Genomic DNA, 19,862 nt, shown 5'->3' on the forward strand with positions numbered 1-19,862 from the left:
ATGATGTTGAAGAGATTTTGGCATCCCATGACCAAGAACTGATAGATGAAGAGCTGATGCAATTGGAAGAGGAAAGGATAACAATCGAAACCGAATGAATAATGATAAAGTACAACTTTAATTTTGAAAGGGTACGTAGGTTTAGGGGATTTGCAGGATGGTTTGAGTGTTTACAAAGAACTGTATGATAGAAAAATGCACGAGGATCAGCAGTCAAGCAAGCTTTCCACATCAGCCACAGCAGACGACGAACCTCGACCTTCGACATTGAGGCAAGCAGTCATAGGAGAAGATGAGCTGCCTGCTCTAATGGAAACAGACAACGAGATGATACCCCAGTGTCCCACCAACCCGACACCCCAGTGTCCCACCACCCCAACCCCCAGGCCACGGACAGATACCAATTCGCGGAGAATGCAACGGTAGCCGGGAGGCACACAGCACATCTTTAAGAAAAAAGCCGAAATAAACATGCTAATTAATTAGGTGCCGCCGACACGTAATTTTCGGCCCAGATCAGTACCAATTGCTCATTGTGTTGCCTCTGACCTGGGCCGACAATTACGTGTCGGCGGCACCTAATTAATTAGCATGTTTATTTCGGCTTTTTTCTTAAAGATGTGCTGTGTGCCTCCCGGCTACCGCTGCATTCCTGCATGCTTCGCGGCAATGTATGGGTCGGCAGCCTGGAGGGTGGGGGCCGCTGCACCATCCCAACCTGCGACAACTCAGTCTAACACACACATCAGTGTGCTCAGCACTGTCTTCCCGATTCCCGTAAGTGATACTACACTGTACATACATTATTTCTACTTCATATAGGCCGTATATTTTTACGTGTTATTTGGTACGATTTGGCAGCTTCATAGCTTAAAGGTTACTGGAGAGAGTGTTCTTACCAACAGCGCTTGCGTGAGATTTTCTGCCAACGGCGCTTGCGTGAGATTTTCGCTACGGAGAACAGTTCAGTAATGATTGTGGAGAAGTATTTCTACTTTATATGGGCTGTGTATTTATTATATCATTCCTGCTTTTACTATATGTTACTGTTATTTTAGGTTTTATGTGTTATTTGGCATGATTTGGTAGGTTATTTTTGGGTCTGCGAACGCTCACAAAATTTTCCCATATAAATAAATGGTAATTGCTTCTTCGCTTTACGACATTTCGGCTTACGAACCGTTTCATAGGAACGCTCTACCTTCGGATGGCGGGGGAGACCTGTATTTACAAAATAATTGTGAATAAAAATTAAGTGCTACAGCACACAAATATAAAAGTAATGAGACAGTACAATATGGGTGCAATACTGCTTAGCGCTGTGATGTGAGGTTCAGCAGGGTCACAGCCTCAGGGAAGAAGCTCTTCCTGTGCCTGCTGGTGCAGGAGCGGAGGCTCCTGTAGCGCCTACCGGATGGGAGGAGAGTAAAAAGTCCATGGTTAGGGTGAGGTGCATCCTTGATAATGCATTTCACCCTGCCCAGGCAGCATTTATGGCAGATGTTCTTAATGGTGGGCAATTGGGTGCCGATAATCCACTGGGCAGTTTTCACCACACGCTGGAGTGCTTTGTGGTCCGATACGGGACAATTGCCATACCACACTGAGACGCAGTTGGTGAGTATGCTCTCAATGGTACAGCAGTAAAAGTCTGTCAGTATCCTGAGACAGAGGTGAGCTTCTTGATGTTCCGCAGGAAATAAAGGCGCTGTTGTGCCTTTTTGATCAGGATGGTGGAGTTCTGGGACCAGATGAGATCCCCGTAAATGTGGACACCAAGGAATCTGAAGCTTGATACACACTCCATTACAGTTCCGTTGATGTAAATGGGGACATGAGCGTAGCTCCTAGCATGCCTGAAGTCCACAATGATCTCCTTGGTCTTTTGGGTGTTAAGGGCCAGGTTGTTGTCAGCACACCAAGCGGCCAGGTGCTGGACCTCGTCCCTGTAGGCCGTCTCATCATCCCCTCTGATCAGGCCAACCACTGTGGTGTCATCTGTGAACTTGATTATGGAGTTAGAACCATGTACAGGAATGCAGTCATAGGTGAAAAGGGAGTACAGAAGAGGGCTCAGCACACAGCTTTGAGGCACGCCGGTGTTCAGAGTGAGAGTGGAGGAGGAGAGGTTGTCTAACTTAACTGATTGGGGTCTGTTAGTCAGAAAGTCCTTGAGCCAGTACTAGCAACAAATATACTCAATGAGCAAGAGCAAGGCTCACTATGGCTCAGGCAGCAAGAGATCAGGTTATTCCTCTCAACTGAATCTGTGTAAGTTTTAGCACATTGTTTGGAGGGGTGTGCTGAAGCAGGTGTGTGTGTGTGTGTGATCATTTCATCTTTAAGCTGTTGCTTTGTGACCATAGCATGAATTTTCACTGGTGAGTGGATGTTAAACTGTCTCTTTCCTTACTTGTATTGAGCATCCAAGCCTCCCACTATTACTGTTTCCTGCCGGGAGATGTGTCAACAAGTCATCGTTGAAAAGAAATAATCGCAGACAATGCAATTGACTGCCAAAAAAGCGAGAATGAAAAGCAAAGGGGGAGACTGCAGCAGCTGGATCTGCAGCAAAAAACAAACTGTTGGAGGAGCTCAGTGGATCAGGCAACATCTGTGGAGGGCGACGGAAAGTTAAAACCCTTCATCAAGGCTGAGAGATACCTCATTATTCAGAGTAAGAAATAAGAAATAGGAGCAGTAGTAGGCCTTCTGGCTGTTGAACCTAGGCCCAGCATATTGATGCAATTATGAGGAAAATCACGCCAGCACAGGGGTATGAGGGGATTAGTATGTCACAATGACTCCAGCAAATTTCTACAGATGGCCAGCGGAGAGCATTTTGACTAGGTTGTAGCAGAGTCTGGTTTGGAGGCACCAATGCATTGGATCGGGAGAAAGATGCAGGGGATTGTAAATTCAGCCATCTCCATCATGGGCACCAGCTTCCCAGCATCCAGGACTCCTTCAAAATCATTAAGGACCCCCATCAACGAGGACATGCCCTCTTCTGTTTACCACCATCAGAGAGAAGGTACAGGAGCCTAAAGATGCACACTCAACATTTTAGAACAGCTTCTTTCCCTCCACCATCAGAATCCATGAATACTACCTCACAACTTTGCTGTCTTTTTGCACTATTTATTGATATTTTTAATATTTCTTAACATAACTTAATTTTTTTGTTATTTACTGTTGCTGCAAAGCAACAAATTTCACAACCTATGTCAGTGATAATAATTCTGATTATTATCATAATGGGGAAGGGTGGGGAGTCGTTTTTATCGAATAACTGGGGTGAATTCATGAAGCAAATTAAGGAAGACAGCAGTGAGTGCAGACCGCGCACATCTGATTGGAAAGCCGTGAATCAGCTTACGCAGAACTGACTGGGGAAACGTATGTTGTCTGGGGCACAAGGGGTAAGTGCCCTGTCCTCTGTGGAATAGATCACATCCAGCAAAAAACCATTGAGCTCCTCATTCTAACAAACTCTTTTAAATACCTTGTGGCCCAATAACATTTGCTCAGCAGTGCCAGCAATTGGCAGCGAGAACCAAGTAAAATTATGTTTGATGAAGCACTTTCATTAATCCCCATTTACATCCATATCTCAAGACTCCAATTTAAGGAGCTTTATTTTCAGTATGAATTTATTACTTTTATTTTAGATGAAACACTGCAAATTTAACGTGGCATTGAACAAAATGGTATCAGCAATGTTTGTTATTTAAAATAACTACCTAAGGTACATTAAAGATAAGCACATTTATTATTGGAAAGTATATCAGATTTGTTTTTAAATTATCCAGACATTATTAACTTCTGAGGCACAAGGATTATATTAGCAGACGAGGTTCTCCTGTTGTGTTCACGCTGCCTTCCTGCTGTTTGATACACAAATACAACAGAACGCTGAAACGTTCCCCTTCTCGGTCTCCGGCTCAGCCATTGGTCGGTGAGCAGATGGTAAAATGCCTTTTGTCGGACAGCTGCACAGTGAGCGCCCTCTGTCGGCAAATAGAGGCAAGCCGCATCACCCAAGTTTCATTTGTCACGTTGGATTTCTGCGCTCTTTCATCTTATCAGATGAAATGGTAACTCGCGTGAAGAAGCCGAGCACAGCGTTAATAACTACCGAGCTGTGTACTTCCCGAAACATGAATCAACATTAAGATCACTGACAAAAGACGTTCTTCAAAGTGCATCCTCCTGCTAGTCCAGCCCCCAGATGCACTGGTGAGTTTTGATAGCATATAGTTAGCGGCAAATCAATTGAAAGATGAAAGGATTCAACTCCATAAGTTATTCTTAGGCAGGAGCTCCTTACAATCCACCGCTATCCAAATTACGGTGAGGCAGATCGAGGGTGGATTGGGACGGGAAGTTCAGCTACTAATTGACAAGAGAAAACAAAAATGAAACACCTATGATCCTCCTCTCCAAAGAGAATTGATTAAGATCAATTCCTGGATGATTTTCAATAACCTAGTACACAACATTTTATAAGACCATATCCCCACTGCTTCATGATGCAAACCCAAACTGTGCACAAAGCCACCCGCACTTCCCCAAAGCTAAGTGGCCTCAAGCATTTTTGAAATCTGATCTTTCCCAAGGTGACTTGGGAGGCAGCTACAGAAGGTTCTCTGAGTGTCAAGTGGCCTTGCTTATTGCACTGGCCGGAGATGGGAGGTGAGGTGAGGAGGAGATAATTCAACACCCACTGCAGAAAGAGGCAAGAAGCCCGCCTGTATTTGTGAATGGAGCAGGGTGCTGTTCACCCAGCCACTCACACTGGGCTGTATTGCTTCTTGCAGGGTATTCATGCAAGTATTTCCCCGCTCTACCTCCTTGTTCCCCTCTTGGCTGCATTGCTCAAGCTCTCAATTGATCTGCCATCATTTATTTTATTAAGTGCAATCGTGAACAATAGCCAGATCAGAAATGCTGATCAAGTCATCTAGTTCCCAAAGAGAACTCTGATAGGCCAGTCAGATGGTTCACTGCTGCTCAGCGATAGAACACAAAAAAAATCATACGCACAAGTAAGAAACATTAAAAAATAGTAGAAATACTGGAGTCATGATGATCATGATGAACTGTGCTGGAGAGAGACATTTATACACATGCTGTCCTCCATAATTCAAAGAGATTGAAGGATAGGTTTGCAGGCTGACAAAATGTGGCAGGAGCACATGGAACTAAAAATTAATCGCTACCGGGAGAAAACATCACCTGTTCTTTCCGCACTGTTCTCCAGCAGTTTCAGGATGAAGTCCAGCCAGAACATAACTCACAAGAGCTCTTGAAAGTTGGGTATTAACCCTACCTACCAACAACCAAGCATTGCCATCCTGGTCCCCTTCATGATAGCTTATGAAGAAGCGTGTGACTTCCCTCCCAGAGATGATAGGTGTTTGTGCACTCGACTCTTGAAGGCTTGGACCCCATCGTCGCAGATGCTTCCAACCACAACATCTGGAAGGCTGTTCCAAATTCTGAAGGCGCAGTGAAGGAAGCTTCTATCCAGTGTGTAGGTTCTCACATCGGGGATAGAAACAGCATGAGCAGGCATAGATAAACCTGATCGTGTGGTGCGCCGTCTCTCAAAAGATAAAGGCAGCATGGTGCGGAGGTCTGCAGGGCTGTGGCTGGTGTGCATTTTGTATAGCACAGTAGCTGCAGCAACCTGTCCTCTGTGGTGTAAGCTACTGATGGCTAGCTTCTCACGAGCTGAGGCTTCATCTACACCTATAATCCTGAGAGCCTTTCTTCGAATGGAATCAAGCTGGCTGAGGACACCCCTTTCCTACTTCCAGCTGCACAGGCCAGATTGAACTAGGGGATCCAAAGGATTCCCCAAGAACTATTGCTTAAGTTTATTTAGCAGCAAGCAGCAATTACATGTTGGGATTTCCTATCTTAAGCTACCCAGCCTTCAGTTTGAATAGGTTGGTGTGGAATATTCCTCACTGCTTACAGTGATTACAACTTGATTGCAAACTCACCAGAAGCATTACAGCAGTAACTTTCTAGCCATGGAAAAGTATGCATAACTGAAGGTGGAGTACAAGAGGTTGTCTTTCCATTACTTTGCTGCGCTCCCCCCAGCACACATTCTCAGTGCTGGACGGTAAAGTCCCTGACATGTCAGACAGAATGCAGTCAAGGGTAGGGCCTCTGCTCCACCTAATTGCCTGCATTAACTTCTCTGATGGTTATCCTCATCAAATTTACTCAAATAGGGTGGATTTTCCAACTTGAGTTTTATACTCAAAGGAAGCTGATTTGAGAGTTTCTGTTCATAGAGTCACTGTGCTCAAACGTTCTTAGATGAGCATACCTTCCTGAAAATAGCATGTAGGGGAGCACTTGAAACTCTTCTTCAGACGTTACTTGCCCTAGTTAATTCTAGCTCTCTCCCTGTCATCCTGTACATGCCAATTGCTGAAATAGCAATTATCTAATAGTTTTTATTCCTAAGCTACATTTTCCTTCTTTGGAGATCCTCATTGGCAAAGATGACTTGATTTCATTCTCAGTGTCTTGACAGGGTCTCGGCCCGAAACATCGACGGTTTACTCTTCTCCATAGTTTCTGCCTGGCCTGCTGAGTTCCTCCAGCAATTTGGATTTCTCTCATGTTTGATTCCATTCTTGTTGTTTAGGCCTGGAGTTGTTTGATAAGACCTGTCTGGAATCTGGATACTAGTAGGGCAGAAGGTATTTGATAGGTAGAGTGACTTGGTTGGTGTACTTCGGGTATTGTACACCTCTCCTGACATCTTCTCTTGGTTTCTGCATGCTCCTTACAGTGTCTTTCTGATTGTTACTGTTCCATTTTGAGCAGCCACACGTCTGAAGAATATGTTACACTTTTTCAAGGCAGCTTTGAGAACATCCTTGAAGCATTTTCTTTGTCCTTCTGCAAGTCTTCTGCCATGACAGAGCTCTGAGTAGAGTGCTCATTTCAGGGATTGAATTGGGCATACCAATTATATGGCCTATCCAATGGAGCAGAAATGTAATCAATCCTTGATGCTGAGATGTTGGTGGCTTGTTTACCCAGCTAAGTGTGTGCGTGTGTGTCCCAAATCCGGTTCATTCAAAGATGCAGTGTTAAGCCACCCTTGAAAGTGATTCTCAGACAAAGTAATGCTCGATGTGGCCCATGGCTCTCAGTCAAAGTTTTATTGATCTTGAAGGAACATTGATCCTGAGTTGCTGCAAGATAGACAAGAAGATCTGCAGATGCTGGATATTTCAAACCACACGCACAAAATGCCGGAGGAAATCAGCTGGCTAAACAGTGTCTATGGAAAGGAGTAAACAGTCGCCGTTTCGGGCCGAGACCCTTCATCAGGACTGGAAAAAAAGATGAGAAGTTAGAGCAAGAAGGTGGGGGGAGGGGAGGAAGAACTAGAGGGTGGTAGGTGATAGGTGAAACTGGGAGTGGTGGGGGGGAAGGGTTAAATGAAGAGCTGGGAAGCTGATAGGTGAAAGATAAAGGGCTGGAGAAGGAGTCGGATAGGAGACGGTAGAAGACCATGGAAGAAAGGAAAGGGGGGAGGAGCACTATGGAAGAAAGGGAAGGGATCCCACCCACCACAAGCGCATCTTTCTCTCCTCCCCCCCCCCCAGACTTCCTGCTTTCTACAGGGATTGCTCCCTACGTGACTCCCTTGGTACATTCATCACTCCCCACTGATCTCCCTCCTGGTACTTATCCTTGAAAGCGGAACAAGTGCCATACCACCCCTACACCTCTTCCCTCACTGCCATTCAAGACCCCAAACAGTCCTTCCAAGTAAGGCATCAATTCGCCTGTGAGTCTGTTGGGGTCATCTACTGTATCCAGTGCTCAAGGTGTGGCCTCCTGTACATCAGTGAGACCCAATGTAAATTGGGAGATCACTTCACCGAGCTCCTACGCTCCATCTGCCAGAAAAACTGGGATTTTCCAGTGGCCACCCATTTCAATTCCACTTCCCATTCCCATTCCGACATGTCAGTCCGTGGACACGAGGAGGGTATACAGGTTGGAGGAGCAACACCTAATATTCCATTTGGGTAGCATCCAACCTGAAGGCATGAACATCGATTTCTCAAACTTCTGGTAATTGTCCCCTCCCCCCCTTCACCATTCCCCATTCCCATTCCCTTCTCTCACCTCATCTCCTTAACTACCCATCACCTCCTTCTGGTGCTCCTCCCCCTTTCCTTTCTTCCATGATCTTCTACCCTCTCCTATCAGACTTCCCCCTTCTCCAGCCCTTTATCTCTTTCACCTATGAGCATCCCAGCTCTTCACTTCACCCATCCCCCTCTCCCGGTTTCACCTATCACCTACCACCTTGTATATCTTCCTCCCTCCCCCCCCAGCTTCTTGCTTAACTTCTTATCCTTTTTCCAGTCCAGATGAAGGTTCTCGTCCCGAAACATCGACTGTTTACTCATTTCCAAAGATGCTGTCTGGCCTGCTGAGTTCCTCCAGCATTGTGTGTGTGTTGCTGCAAGTTGTCTGGCTGGTACATGGGTACACATTACCAGGATCTGACCTTTATTCCTACCTACACTAGCATGGCAAAATGCAGCTTCTCAAACTGCGGCCACATGTTTCTGGCATCCGGCAGTTATCTTGTCTTCAGTTTACAAAGTTCTATATGAAATCAGTCACCGGTATAAAAAGAACATGCTTATTACATCCTATCGCCATAGATTAGGCCCCTACTGAATTCACTCAGCCTCATTTCCAACATCGAAGACATAAACTGGCGGTAGTTTGCAAGGCTGTATATTTCATTCACCCCTTGAGCAGCCATGAGAGGCAGAAAAGTAGACAGACAGTGGTGCTTACAGAGTACATGTTATGACATGCTGTCAGGATAATTAATATCCTGAGGTTTTTTTTTGTGATGCAAGTTAAACAGTAGTAATAGGTCACAGAGAAGCCCAGTATGTAATGGATTTTCATTAATTTTTGGAAGGAATGAATCTAACATTGCGTGCAGCCTCTTATCAAAAGAATGCAGTGTTTCCTGACATCTTGTTCTTGGTAGGCATCAAACCGAGGTAAATTATAGGGACAAAGCCGGCAAGTGTTGATAGCACAGGCAATTTTTTATCAGGAGTCGGGGCTGAAGATTACTTCATGGAAATTTATTTTGTAGGAATGGAGGCAGCCTCTGGTCTCAAAGATTTGTGGCTGTTTATTATGTAATGTTGTCAAGGTGAAACTTGGACTATATTGGACAATCATGTAATGCAGCTTCCATCACTGCATTGTGACAGCATTATTTTTCCCCCTGACTGGAGTCAGGTCCTTGTGCTTGTGTGTGGCTGCCAGAGATGTAAACCGTGCCATTTAAGTCCAATCCAGTTACAAGGAGATGCTTTGAAGTAGTCAACTTTTCCAAGAGAGTTGCATAAGGACCATAGTGTTACAATTCCAAGCTGTGAGGGCAGTCCAGTAGTTTCACATTACCCTTCAAGTCACACAATAATACCATGGTCTGTGTCACATAACTAAAGAAAGAATATGGATCATAGTGAGATCCACTACATCCACCCATCCACTACATAATGTACTGGGTGGGCACAGAAGTACATTCAGCCAGAGACTCATTCCACCGAGATGCAGCACAGAGCATCATAGGAAATCATTCCTGCCTGTGGCCATCAAACTTTACAACTCCTCCCTTGGAGGGTCAGACACCCTGAGCCAATAGGCTGGTCCTGGACTTATTTCGTAATTTACTGGCATAATTTACATATTACTGTTTAACTATTTATGGTTCTATTACTATTTATTATTTATGGAGCAACTGTAATGAAAACCAATTTCCCCCGGGATTAATAAAGTATGACTCTGACTATGACTATGATATAACACAAATAATTTGTAAATGAATATTTTCAGGAGATGGTAACATATCCTTCCTGGTATCATTAGATCATCACATTACTGTGACAAATATGTTAGAATCATACAGAATATATAGCAGTTGGGCAGGACTTTCAGCCCAACTCATGCATGCTGACCAGGGCGCTTTATTGAGTTAGTCCTTTTTGGCCCAGATCCTTCTAAACATTTCCTGTCTATGAATCTGTCCAAATGTCTTTTAAGCATTGTAATGTAACCAACCTCTTCCTCTGCAACTTGTTCCATATACCCACTGTCCCAGAATTCCTGCATTTATCACATCCACAGCTCATGCACTGTCTCAGATCAGATTTCACATTTTTCTTTGGACTGACTATAGCTTTCAAATAAATTATATATATATATGATAGATCCTGAGATCTATCGCTCATTAACCTTCATACTTAATTGTTGCTCCATGTGCAGTTGTCTCTCATGATCTGTCACGAGGATCCTCTAATTATTCAAGGATCCCAACCTGGGCCCTCGGTTAATGGTAGGGGCCCATGGCATGAAATGGATTGGAAAACCCTGCTCTAATAAGACCTATTTCTTTGACAAAGTTTTCCGTCAGCTTCCCTGATGAATCCTAACTTGTGAGCCACACACAAAATGTAGGCAGAACTCAGCAGGTCAGGTGGTATCAATGGAAGAAAATGAACTTATCACTTCCCACTGTAGATGCTACCTGACCTGCTGAGTTCCTCCTCCATTTTGTGTGAGTTGTTCAAAATTTCCAGCATCTGTAGAATCTCTAAGTCTACAAAATCCTAGTGTACCCTCTGTTCATTTTTATTTGATGATTATCCTTTACTATCCCAAGGATATTTTACCTGCACTAGCACCAGAGGGAAATAAAAGCTTCTGAAATATGTTTCTTGCTCTGTTGAACGCTGCTATATAAGGTTGTTGTGGAAGCTGCTGGAATGTGAGAAACAGAGGCTGGTAAGCTTGCTTCAAGATATCTAAGAAGACGTCATCAAGGACCATTTCATTCACATTCCAGCACTTGATTCTGAGATCTGGGTGCTTCTTTCCTTTGCAGTTCATGAACATGTGGGAAGACCACAAAATCACGAGAAAGTTAAGTTGGTTTTAAAATGTCTTTTTTTTATATTTTATTTTATTGAGATGCAGTGCGGAGTTGCCCCTACTGGCCATTTGAGACACACCGCCCAGCAATCACCTGATTTAATCCAAGGGTAATCACTGGACAATTTAAAATGTCCAATTAACGTACCAACCGGTACATCTTTGGACTGGTTGAGGAAACTGGAGCACCCAGAGGAGAGCAACGCAGTCACGGGGAGAACATACAAGCTCCTTATAGGCAGCAGTGGGAATTGAACTTGGGTCGCCTGTACTGTAAAGCGTTGTGCTGAGCACTACATTACCTTGCCATCCCAGATAGTGGGGCAGTGGGCCTGGCGTGTAACCCTCTCATCTGGTTTTGGCTTCAAATGGATTGGAAGATCTCTGTGCATTCCCCAGTGAATGTCAGGCTGCTCAGCCCTTTGTAGACGATTCCTGCCCTGCCTCTGAAATGTTCAAGATGCCAGAGCCAGGAGTTGGTCCATATGCTAAATGGAGATCACTTGAAAAATTCTGTTGAAATCTAACGGCCTGTTATGTCCTGATTAAAGCTCCCCCTGAGTAATACCAAAATGTAAAATCCTGTTTGGCAAATGTAATTCTTTTAGAAGGCAACTGGAATATTAGATAACTGGGACCCAGTGAGGTGATATACACTCAGTGTATTTTTGTGATCCTGTAACCCATCCACTTCAATGTTTGACATGTGTGTTCAGAGATGCTCTTCTGCACACCACTGTTGTAACACACAGTTACTTGTTTTACTGTCGCATTCCTGTCAGGTTGAACCAGTCTGGCTATTCTCCTCTGACCTCTCTCATTAAGAAGGCATTCTTGCCCACAGAACTGCCCTCAATGTATTTTTTTTGTGTGTTTTTCACATCATTTGCTCTGAAATCTAGAGTCTGCTGTGCATGAAAATCCATGGAGATCAGCAGTTTCTAAAATACTCAAGCCACCCTATCTGGCACCAAAATTCATTCCATGGTCAAAGTAACTTAAATCACATTCCTTCCCCATTTTGATGTTTGGTCTGAGCAACAACTGAACCTCTTGACCATGTCTGCATGCTTTCATGAATTGAGTTGCTGTCACATGATTGACTGATTAGATATTTAAATTAATGTGTAGGTGTACATGTGCACGTAAGTGGTCACTTAGTATATTTGGACTGTTTGGACCCCCAGAAGGCCTTTGATAAGGTGCTGTGCATGAGGCTATCAGATAAATATTAAAGCTTAGAGTGTGTAATGTATGAAAATTGTTTAATGGTTAGAAAGTGCAGAGCAGAATAGCCAGGGTTAGTAGTGGTTTGGGAGGCTCTGACAGCGTCCCAGCTGTTCACCATCACTGTCAACGATTTTGCTGTAATGACAAAATATATCGGTGTTTGCCAAGGAATCAAAAGTAAATGACAGTGTGTGTGTGGAGAGGAGGATGTTCATGCTTTAATACTCAAGGGTAAATTTTGCAGTTCAGTTGACAGACAGTGCATGTGCAAAGTTGTCAAGGAATCATCAGGGCTCTTGGATTGAACAGACTGATGTTGCTGTGGGTCACGTGATTCGACTTGTTATTTTTTTGATAACTGGGTCAGTTGTGTTCCCTGGGAATCGTCACTCCCAGTACCTCCATCATCTTACAACAACGTCTGGATCAAGTTTACTTTTAATTCTATCTTACCTTTGTCAGGGTTATCAAATCCTGGTAGTACTCAATGTAAGAAAAGCTGAAACAAGTACTTATCCCCATGTGCAGCCACTTACCTTAGGATTTTTACTTTATGTCTTTCTAAGGCTTTTGTGTTCCATGGCACTCAGGGCTAAATAAAACTGGATGGGCATTTGTGAGTGATAATGCAAGTGAGTTGGCCTGTGGTGTGAGCAGCGAGCTGGAAGTTTTTCAGCTCATTTGCAGCAGCAGCAGACTGCAAACACTCTCTCTCTCTCCCGCCCCCCCCCCCGCTTCTCCCCCTCTCCCTCTCTCACTCTCCCTCTCTCTCTATCTCTCCCTCCCTCCCTCCCTCTCTCCCTCTCTCCAGTCCTTCAGCAGTCCCTTAGATTCAAGGATGACTTGTTTCCAAGCTAGTTCTGAGGATGACAGACGTCTTGCATCAACTGTTTACACAGCAGTTCACATAGTCTTGGGCTAGTGCAAGGAGGTCAGGAGATTGAAGACCAGGCTGTCAGGCAGACTACGCACACTCACACACACAGAAACCCAATCTAAACACACACACACACAGAAACCCAATCGAAAAACACACACACAGAAACCCAATCGAAAAACACACACACACACACACACACACACACACACACACACACAAACCCAATCTAAACACACACACACAGAAACCCAATCGAAACACACACACACAGAAACCCAATCGAAAAACACACACACACACACAAACCCAATCTACACACACACACACACACACACACACACACACACACACACACACACACACACACACACACACACAAATACAAACACACACACACCCCAAATATAAACACACAGATACAGTAAGTAATGATGGTTCAGCAGACTCACTTCCATGCTGCATTTCTATGACTTGAGCAAGTGTTTACTTGACAACAAGATGGGCTTTTTAGGACAATCTCAATGAGGTACAATGATGGCTGCTGTTTTCCACACAATAATTCACACCAATGGATTTAGAAAAGTCATTCTATTGGGGTTAATGATCTTCTCAAGAAGAATCAAAAGTCCTCTTGCTGGCGTGAGTGCTCTCCCCAATAGACAGATAGATATTCCATCCAACAGGATATGACAGCACAATGGAATGTAACACATCGGAAAAAAATTGACTTTGACTACTGCTCATGTATAGCTGATCAGAGAGTCAGTCCATACTTTCTGACTGCAGCACCAGATGTGAATTTGGAGCCAATTATTAATCCTTGATCCAAAATAATGGGAAAAATCTCTGGTTCAGGCTGAAAGGTGACTGAATTATACTTGTTTAGATTTACATCTCCTGCTTCAGCTATAAAGTGTCAATGAGTATGCATAACAGGCTGGTAGTTTTATTCTGCGGCTATAAACCAAGGGGGTATGGATTGAGTTTTGGATCATCCTGGTTTGTAGCCAATAAAATATAAATTGATTTCCAGTCGCTAACTTTAATTTTGCTTTCCCAGGAATTGTGTTGCTTTATTATTCCTGCATTTTATTTTAATTAAAGCATACAAGAGCTATAAAGATCAAAGATAAATGATTTTACGTTGATACATGGTGCTCCATTTTCATCAGGCTTCTGCTCTTAATAATATATCAACCCACTAGCCAGCAGCGTTCAGTGAGAGAGAAACTGACTTTGCCAAGTTGCTTTTCGACAGTCAATCAAAGCCACACTTCACTAAGCATTGCCCTCAGTCACTGTTATGAGAAATCATGGCTAGCACAACATTGTATCATGTCCTGAGACTTCACAATGACCTCGGTAATTTAAAAATCAAGTCATAGCTCACAAAACCTGCCTCATTTTCCCAAACAAAGGGCATAGATATTTCATTTGCACCATTATCCTGTAGAATGATGGGAGTCAGAAGGAATGTGTCAAACTGAAATCATACCGTGCAAAGCATGTCAGACCCCTGAGAGCCATTATGAGGCACTGTCCTCGTATAGATTTTCTCTGGAGGCTCCCAGATCTCTGAGGATATCAGCTTTCTCTCTATCCGTGATCAGATTTATCAATTTACTGGTGCATTGTAGATGATGCAGAATTTATTAATAAACACATCATTTATTCAGGTTCACAATAGATTATTAACAACCTGATCAAAACAGTATACAGTACTCTAAATACTCCAATATAGTACTTGAATTTGTGTTAATACTTCCCAGTGCTATTCCAGATAACCTTATCATATGCTAATACCACTTCCAGACAAGAAAAGAAGTGTTTGAATTCAGTTTTGCAAAAGAGGCTTTACTTAATTAGTCTCCCCCTAGAGCCTTTTCTTTGCCATATCACACACTCAAATTGTGAGACTCTACTCTCAACCTTACAGTATTGTTACAAGATTGTTAGTTAAAATATTTCAGGGGCTGTCAGGGAGATATGAGAAAGAGTTCCTGAAAATTGGCTGTGAGCAGCTAATGCTTATGTCAATGGGTTGCTGTGGAAACAAGATGCATTTTGTCAGGGACTACTCCAATCTTCTCTCACTTGCTTACCAGTGTTTTCTAAGGTTATTGGAATATCCGGATGACTGGTGAAAAATGCTCTGATAATTGATTTAAAAACCTGTCTTTTTTCTCTTTTTTCACATAACGCAATTAAGTAATTCTGCTGCAGTAAAAGTAACTGAACTATCTTGCCCAATGGGGAAAGACAAATTCAAATATCTGTGCTGTTTCCAGGAACTGTTTTTAATTGTGTTCAATTTTTTACCTCATGACAAGGTATGTGATCTTGTTAAGAACTTCTGTTGCAGGCGAGCATATAGCAACATGCAAAAATTGGCTGCCCATTCAACAGGTTTGCCTGTTAAAGCTTTTGGGATTGCTCAGTGACCATGAGTAAAGATGACATCATAGTTCAGGCACAATCTCCTTTTTGAGGGCTAAAATTAATCCTCCAGCTCTCTTTTATTGTTGCTGATTGGACAGCATATTATTATTACTCTTGAAGCATCAGTGATAATGAATTAGATAATCAATAAACCACAAGAAAGTCTGCAGATGCTGGAAATCCAAAGCAACACACACAAAATGCTGGCGGTCAGGCAGCATCCATTGAAATCAATAGGTAATTGATGTTTCAGGCCTAGTCCTGAAGAAGAGTCTCAGCCCAAAACATTGAATACCTATTAATTTCCACAGATGCTGCCTGACCTGCTGAGTTGCTCCAGCATTTTGTGTGCATTGCTTTTGATAAATCAATATTTGTTTTTGTAGCCTTACGATTAGGTTGCTGGATTGCACTCTAATATATTATGACAAGGATAAAATTGTTAACTCGAAGTATGATTGATAACACTGTTCCTTCTTTCACAGGCTAAATATGGGCAAGAACGATGTTCTCACATTTTATGACGGGGATGACCTCACAGCAAGAATAATGGGTCAATACTCGGGGACCAACCATCCCTTCAAGCTCTACACAACCATGGCAGACATTACCATCCAGTTCCAATCTGATCCAGCAAGCAATGTGTTTGGATATCAACAGGGATTTGTCATTCACTTTGAAGGTAGCCGTGTGATTTTTGTTTTGTCCAGTCAAACTCAGTCACTTACGAACTTTGACCCAAAGCAAGCAGGTACCTTAGAATGAGAATCAGAAACAGGTTTATTATCACTGACAAATGTTATGAAATTTGCCATCAGCAAATGCAAAAAAATAAGAAATATATTTTTAAAACAGTGCTGAAAGACAGCAAAATAATGAGGTAGAGAAATTGGGTTTATGGATCATTCAGAAATCTGATGACGGAGGGGAAGAAGCTGTTAATACAAAGTTGAGTGTGCCTCTTCAGGCCTCTCTACCTCCTCACTGATGGTAGTAATGAGAAGAGGGCACACTCTTCAATGGTGAGGGTCCTTAGTGATGGATGCTGCCTTCTTGAGGATGTCCTTGATAGTGGGGAGGTTAGTGCCTGTGATTGGAGTGGCTAAGCCTAGAACCCTCTGCAAGGGGATGATGGTGTTGAATCCCGAGCTGCAATCAGCGAACCGCAGCCTGACACAGGTATGGCCGTTGCCCAGGTGGTCCAAGGCCGACTGGGGACCTGGTGAAATGGCATCTGCTGTAGACCCTGTTGTGACAGTAGGCAAATTGCAGTGGGTTCAGGGCCTAGCTCAGGCAGCAGTTAATTCTAACCATGACCAATCTCTGGAAACACTTCATCACAGTAGATGTGAGTTCTATTGGGCGATCGTTGTTAAAGGCATCATTGATGTAACAGCAGCTAAGTTTTTTTGCTGCTTTATTGAAGATTTTTATTATATTTAAGTGTTAGAGAAAAATCACAAGTGTAGAATTCGGATGTGTAAACACCTGTAGCCAGAAATTAGATTACTGCAGTAAATACAGTATATTACTAGTCTTTCATTACACAGAGAGATCTTAATTCTTATCTCAGGATTACATAGCCACTGGTTCTGTTACTGTACAAGTAATCCAGTGACATTGGAGGCAACCCTTCTAAACTCATAAACACAAGAGATTCTGCAGATTCCAGAGCAACGCAAAATGCTGGAAAAGCACAGCAGTGCAAGCAGAGCAATGAACAGTCAATGTTCCGGGCCGAGACTCTTCATCAGGACTGAACGAAGCCCTTGTGATTTCATGATGTGTGTCGAGGATTTTCCCTGTGATTGTTAACTTTTTGCCATGGCTCGTAGGTTGGATGATAAAAATAGACAATTCTGGATCTCCAGAGGCCGCCATTTCAACAATGACACCTCAATAGACTATCATTGCTATTAGGCTGCCATTGTTAAAGTGGTCAACCTTTGAGATCCAAAGTTGTTCTTCTCTATCGTCAGATAGTTTATGTTGTTCACCTCTGTCATCTGATTCATGAGCTTCATTTCACTATAGCAAAATGCTAATAAGCAGTTATGGTTAGTAGGTTGTGGTCATGCTATGTTGACAGCAGAAGCATGGCAATACCTGCGGGCTGTCCTGGTATAATCCTCGGACTGTGTTGGACGTTGATACATTATGAATCATTTCACCATATCTTTCAATGTTTTGATGTACATGTGACAAGTGCAGCTCGTCTTTGTCTCCAAGGTATCTTCATTGACATCACCGACTAGCTTTCTCACTCTCACGAGCTTCGCAGAAAAGTGATTTCTCTGGGGAAAACTCATTAAAACATGAAACACTGGAGAAACCTTATGTGAAACGTTTACAAGAATTCATGTACCTTTTCCAAGGATTTAGCATCTTGGTTGCTGGACATTCTTCTCAGCTGCTGTGCCCTTTGCAATTCTAACATCATTATGTACTGCCGGTTCCTCCAGTTTTGCCCTTATTTGCTTTATTAAGAATCGTTCCTCATTGGTAAAAAGTTTTTGCAACCTTTAAAGGTCAATCCTGTAATTTGTTACTGTGCCAGTAATTGCCTTTGTTGTTTCATTAGGTGTAGCCAATTTAAGAATTGTTCTAGCAAACAGATTTGACACATAATTATAAAAATCACAGCTGAGGATGCCAATCAAAATAATTAAAATTGCAGAAACCGTGGTCTAAAGAGGACCTGCTTTAGTAATCTGAATGATTGATGGTACTGTTTAGTGACTGAAAGAATAGCTTTGATTGCATCGCACAAAGTGCGTTTGGCTGAGGATTTCCAAGTAGAATTAATCAAAATTCACAGGTTTACAGAGGCACAGAGAATTGCTTCGACGTTGATTTCGATGTGTAATGAACAGTGAGGGACTTCAAATCCGGATCAGTATTCTCCAGCCTCCAACAAGCTGGACCATCTTTGCTTTCTCTTAGATTAATTCCTCCAGCACCAACAATTATTTTTTACATTCATCAAAAGAATCTGGAAATTTAACAATGATTTTTCACAATGTATTCCTGTTCCGGGCAATCTCTGAATACTATTTGGCATTAGATGAGATTACTGCTGGTCCGGTAACTAACATAAAATGCTGCTTTATTTAAGGATGGTTTAACAACATCATGCACTGTGAATGTTGTTGAAATGGGGTCATTTCAGGGAACTCTCCAGATTTGACTTAAAGTCTACAGTAAGTGGAGAAAATTAATGGCGCTCTAACAACTTCAGGAGAAATTGTAAGTATCTGCAGGTAGAGGAACCACTGCACATGCAAATCCCCATCCCTCTGCCACCAACATCACCCTCCCCTTCCTCCAGAGCAGCACAACTGGATGGAGGCCACTCAGTCCATTTGTTTCATGCTGACTCCCATTAGTCCCATTCCCGCTGTCCCAACTCTCCTATACCCTTGCAACTTACTGCCTCACATACAGGCTCATCACCCCCATTTTGATGCTTTTTTTGCTGTGCTCTCCTGCCTTTGCACCCATGCCAAGTTCAAGGAGATAAGAGACCCCAGGTACAACCGTGAAGGCCCACTGTCAATTTAAGCACCATATTACAGATCTCATCCACTGCTGATCTTGTAATGGAACTGTGGCCATTGAAAGCTAACATGTCTGGGGCACACAAGGCCTCAGAAAATGTTGTTTCTTGGACTTTCACAGTGTATTTCATAAGTAGACCGCACAGACATCGAGTCGTGCAGCTTAGAAACACTCCCTGTGGCCCAACTTGGCCATGCTGATCAAGACATCTATCTGAGTTAGTCCTACTTCTCTGCATTTGTCCCATATCACTCCAGGCCTTTTCTATATACAGTGTATATACACCTGCCAGAATGTGTTTATACTTTATGCTTTATACTTTATTGTCACCGAACAATTGATACTAGAGCGTACAATCATCACAGCGATATTTGATTCTGCTCTTCGTGCTCCCTGGAGTACAAATCGATAGTAAATATTAAAAATTTAAATTATAAATCATAAATAGAAAATAGAAAAGGGAAAGTAAGGTAGTGCAAAAAAAAAAAAAACAAGAGGCGGGTCCGGATATTTGGAGGGTATGGCCCAGATCCGGGTCAGAATCCATTCAGCAGTCTTATCACAGTTGAAAAGAAGCTGTTCCCAAATCTGGCCGTACCAGTCTTCAAGTTCCTGAGCCTTCTCCCGGAGGGAAGAGGGATGAAAAGTGTGTTGGCTGGGTGGGTCGTGTCCTTGATTATCCTGGCAGCACTGCTCCGACAGCGTGCAGTGTAAAGTGAATCCAAGGATGGAAGACTGG

At 43.0% G+C, this 19,862-nt stretch overlaps 1 protein-coding gene across 3 annotated transcripts in view; it reads left to right on the forward strand.

The window, feature by feature from the left end:
- Positions 1–19,862, forward strand: part of sez6b (seizure related 6 homolog b) — a 950,260-nt gene that overhangs the window by 851,404 nt on the left and 78,994 nt on the right. For all 3 annotated transcript variants that reach the window (XM_072242771.1, XM_072242770.1, XM_072242772.1), the window contains exon 10: positions 16,051–16,247. In XM_072242771.1, coding sequence (XP_072098872.1) covers positions 16,051–16,247 — 197 coding nt within the window. The remainder of the gene's footprint in view (positions 1–16,050; positions 16,248–19,862) is intronic.

The sequence above is a fragment of the Mobula birostris genome, chromosome 25 (assembly GCF_030028105.1).
Source record: "Mobula birostris isolate sMobBir1 chromosome 25, sMobBir1.hap1, whole genome shotgun sequence".
NCBI classification, from domain to species: Eukaryota; Metazoa; Chordata; class Chondrichthyes; order Myliobatiformes; family Myliobatidae; genus Mobula; species Mobula birostris.